This window comes from Rosa chinensis, chromosome 5, assembly GCF_002994745.2.
Source record: "Rosa chinensis cultivar Old Blush chromosome 5, RchiOBHm-V2, whole genome shotgun sequence".
Taxonomy (NCBI): Eukaryota; Viridiplantae; Streptophyta; class Magnoliopsida; order Rosales; family Rosaceae; genus Rosa; species Rosa chinensis.
This window is the reverse complement of record NC_037092.1, coordinates 24,352,378-24,355,187: the sequence shown is the minus strand read 5'-3', so window position 1 is coordinate 24,355,187 and position 2,810 is coordinate 24,352,378. Positions and strand designations below refer to the sequence as shown.

The following is a 2,810-nucleotide window of genomic DNA, read 5'->3' as shown; positions in this document are numbered from 1 at the left end:
CCAGAAAACTTTGATGGGGGAGGAAGTTGTCTACTGAGAGAAGGCCCATGTGATTACAATGAGCTCCATAGCTTTGTTTTCTTATTGGATCTATGTAAGTGTGATATTTTGATGGGAGGATTTACTAATATTGGGCGCCTAAGTTTTAAAATATTGTAAGAAAAATGACATATTTGGCTTTTGAAATCACCGACCCTTAAAGTGAGTCGAAAACAGGTTACGAAATATTGGTAATGTTGTAATGATATTTATATTTTCTATGTGCTTGAAACAAAATTTTCTAACTATAGGATTTACCGTGCAAGTAGAAACTTGTTAAGGCAGAAAGCCAAAGCCAATAATATATTGAGCCGCTAATTGTGCGTCAACATGCCCACCATCAAATTGCCATGAATTTGAAAGAGCAGTGAAAACTCAGTTTTCAATAGGTACGCATTTTGATCTCGACATTGATGTCGCATTGAGTTAAACCTAAAGTTAAAAAATATATGCCAGTAATTTATCCTCTCCAAACTTTTCCCCCATTTCTTCTTATTTAGTTATAATATTTGTACAATTGAATCAAATTGAAGATCGTTTTAAAAATTGAATGTTTAGTAAGTAGAAGTATTTTTTTCATTGCTGGCCATTTGTTTCATCATATATAAATTTTAAAAAGGTCTTCAATTTAGTTCATTGAAAAGTCATTAAAAGATTATATAGAAAATGATATCTTCATGAAATCATGAAATTATTTGATGAGATAAGCAAAAAATTGAAGGGAAATATATATATATATATATATATATATTAAGTTGAATTAACGGCTCCAAGCTAACTCGTCGTAAAGTGTTCATCATAACGTCTTTTGACTATCTGTAAACGTTGTTTAATGTTGTAGATGTGAATCAAAGCATAATTAAGGATTTTCGAGCAAAATGACCAAATTTGTTAATTGGTAGAACACAATGCGCACGTTATTTATTAATTAGTTCCCATGTTAACCAATCATCACTTTCTTTTAAACCAAGTCATTCCATGTGTGAAACCCTGCATCCATCTCACTGTAGGACAATATCACACATCATATGCGGCACCAAACTCATATCATGTCACTATAATAGGAATTTAGTTAGATATGCATCAAATCTAATGTTTACGTGCAATTTACTTATTTGTTTTGTCTTTTAAGAATTAAGAGATAACACTTATATTGAATTCTTAGTGTATATATTGATTGGTCAATTAACTATACTTTAAATCGCACATATTGATTTGAGTCATCAAAACTCTTGCGTGTTCTCAAAACTCAAAAGACTTTGTTCAACACTTGATTTCGGTACGTTTAAATACTGATCAGACATAGAATCTTTTCATGCCTGTTTGAAAATGTAAAATTGGATTATAAACTTGACTTAACACAAAAAAAAAAAAAAACAAAAAAACAACAACAACAACCTTATACAGTATCAAGTTTATGACCGTAGGTCCCCCAGTACATGATCAGAATCATGTTCACAAACCTTTTAACTTTACAGATGCTACTCACTTTGAAATGCTACTATACTAATCTCCGAGAACCCCTTAAACCTCACGTCCCTGCCACAATTACATGACCTGATCTTTCTGCGGAGCCTAAGCGTAGCCCTCTCTCTCTCTCTCTCTCTCTCTCTCTCATCTTCCACTTTCTGATCAATATCCATGTCCGGGGAATCTTCTTCACCGGCTTCGTCCTCAAATTTTGAAACTGAGCAATCTTATTCAGACAGCTGTATTTCTCCGAGTCCAAGTATTCAAATAGTTTCAAAATCGGTGTCTGACAGGCTGCTGGGCAAGTTCTTTGATGCCTCGCAATACGACTTTGATTATGAGCAAAGTGGTTTGTGGTCTCCTCCACTACGCCGGAGTGTGTTTCTCGACTCACCGGGGAATATAATCTCGTGTTTTGATCATCAAGATGATGATGAAAAAAGATTCTACTCCAAGCTTAAGAGTGCCAAGATGGCATGGCCTAGACGCTTCTTTTGTTTGATCGCTGTAAGTAAAACTTGCTTTAAAATTCTTTTCTGTACATTTGTTGTTCTTGTGAGCTGTGAGAGAGAAAGAGATGCCTTGCGTGTTTGTTAGTTTTCTTTTGTTTTGATATGAACAATTCCATCTCAAGACTATTAATCCTAAAATTCACGTCAAAACCATATTGGCTTCCCTAATTAATTAAATACTTGAATTACGTACTGATGAGTAATATAAATAATAGCGAACATAAGATTAAAAATTATTTCGAATTTGTTCAAAATGTATACTAAAGTTGAATTGAACCACGTCTATTCAATCGGTGAATAAATTTTCTCTAATTGATTGTATGCTGTAATTAATTCTCTCTTCTCTCTTCCATCCTCTATCTCTTGTTTCTATATATGCTATGTTAATAAAATTAAAACTAGATCATTTTCGTCCATCTTTCCTGTTAAAAATAAATTCTAGTATAGATCGAAGTGGAGAATTTATACTGTGTTTAACATGAACAGATTCTATAACAATTCCATTCTCTAATGCATATATGTTTCATTTCTTGTTGCAGGCCTTGTGGTGCTCTTCAGGGTAATAGCAGCTTGAGACTCAACATAGAGCCGTTATAACCCTTTTCCTTCAAAAACAAAGGCACCATGGCCAAATGGGGTTGAATTTAAAGGGTTGGTTCGACATGAAAAGGAACCACTGAATATTATGTACGTGGAGGTTATTATATATTGTATACAACTATATATTTCCTTGCTTATAGCTATTGATTTCTCGCCACCAGAAGCAAATTTACACACACACACACACAT

At 33.6% G+C, this 2,810-nt stretch overlaps 1 protein-coding gene across 1 annotated transcript; it reads left to right on the top strand.

Moving 5' to 3' along the window:
* Positions 1–1,418: 1,418 nt before the first annotated feature.
* On the top strand, positions 1,419–2,810 carry LOC112201352. The gene is made up of 2 exons (XM_024342242.2): positions 1,419–2,016; positions 2,561–2,810. Exons 1-2 carry the CDS (start codon positions 1,681–1,683, stop codon positions 2,582–2,584), a joined length of 360 nt encoding a protein of 119 aa, XP_024198010.1. The 5' UTR covers positions 1,419–1,680; the 3' UTR covers positions 2,585–2,810.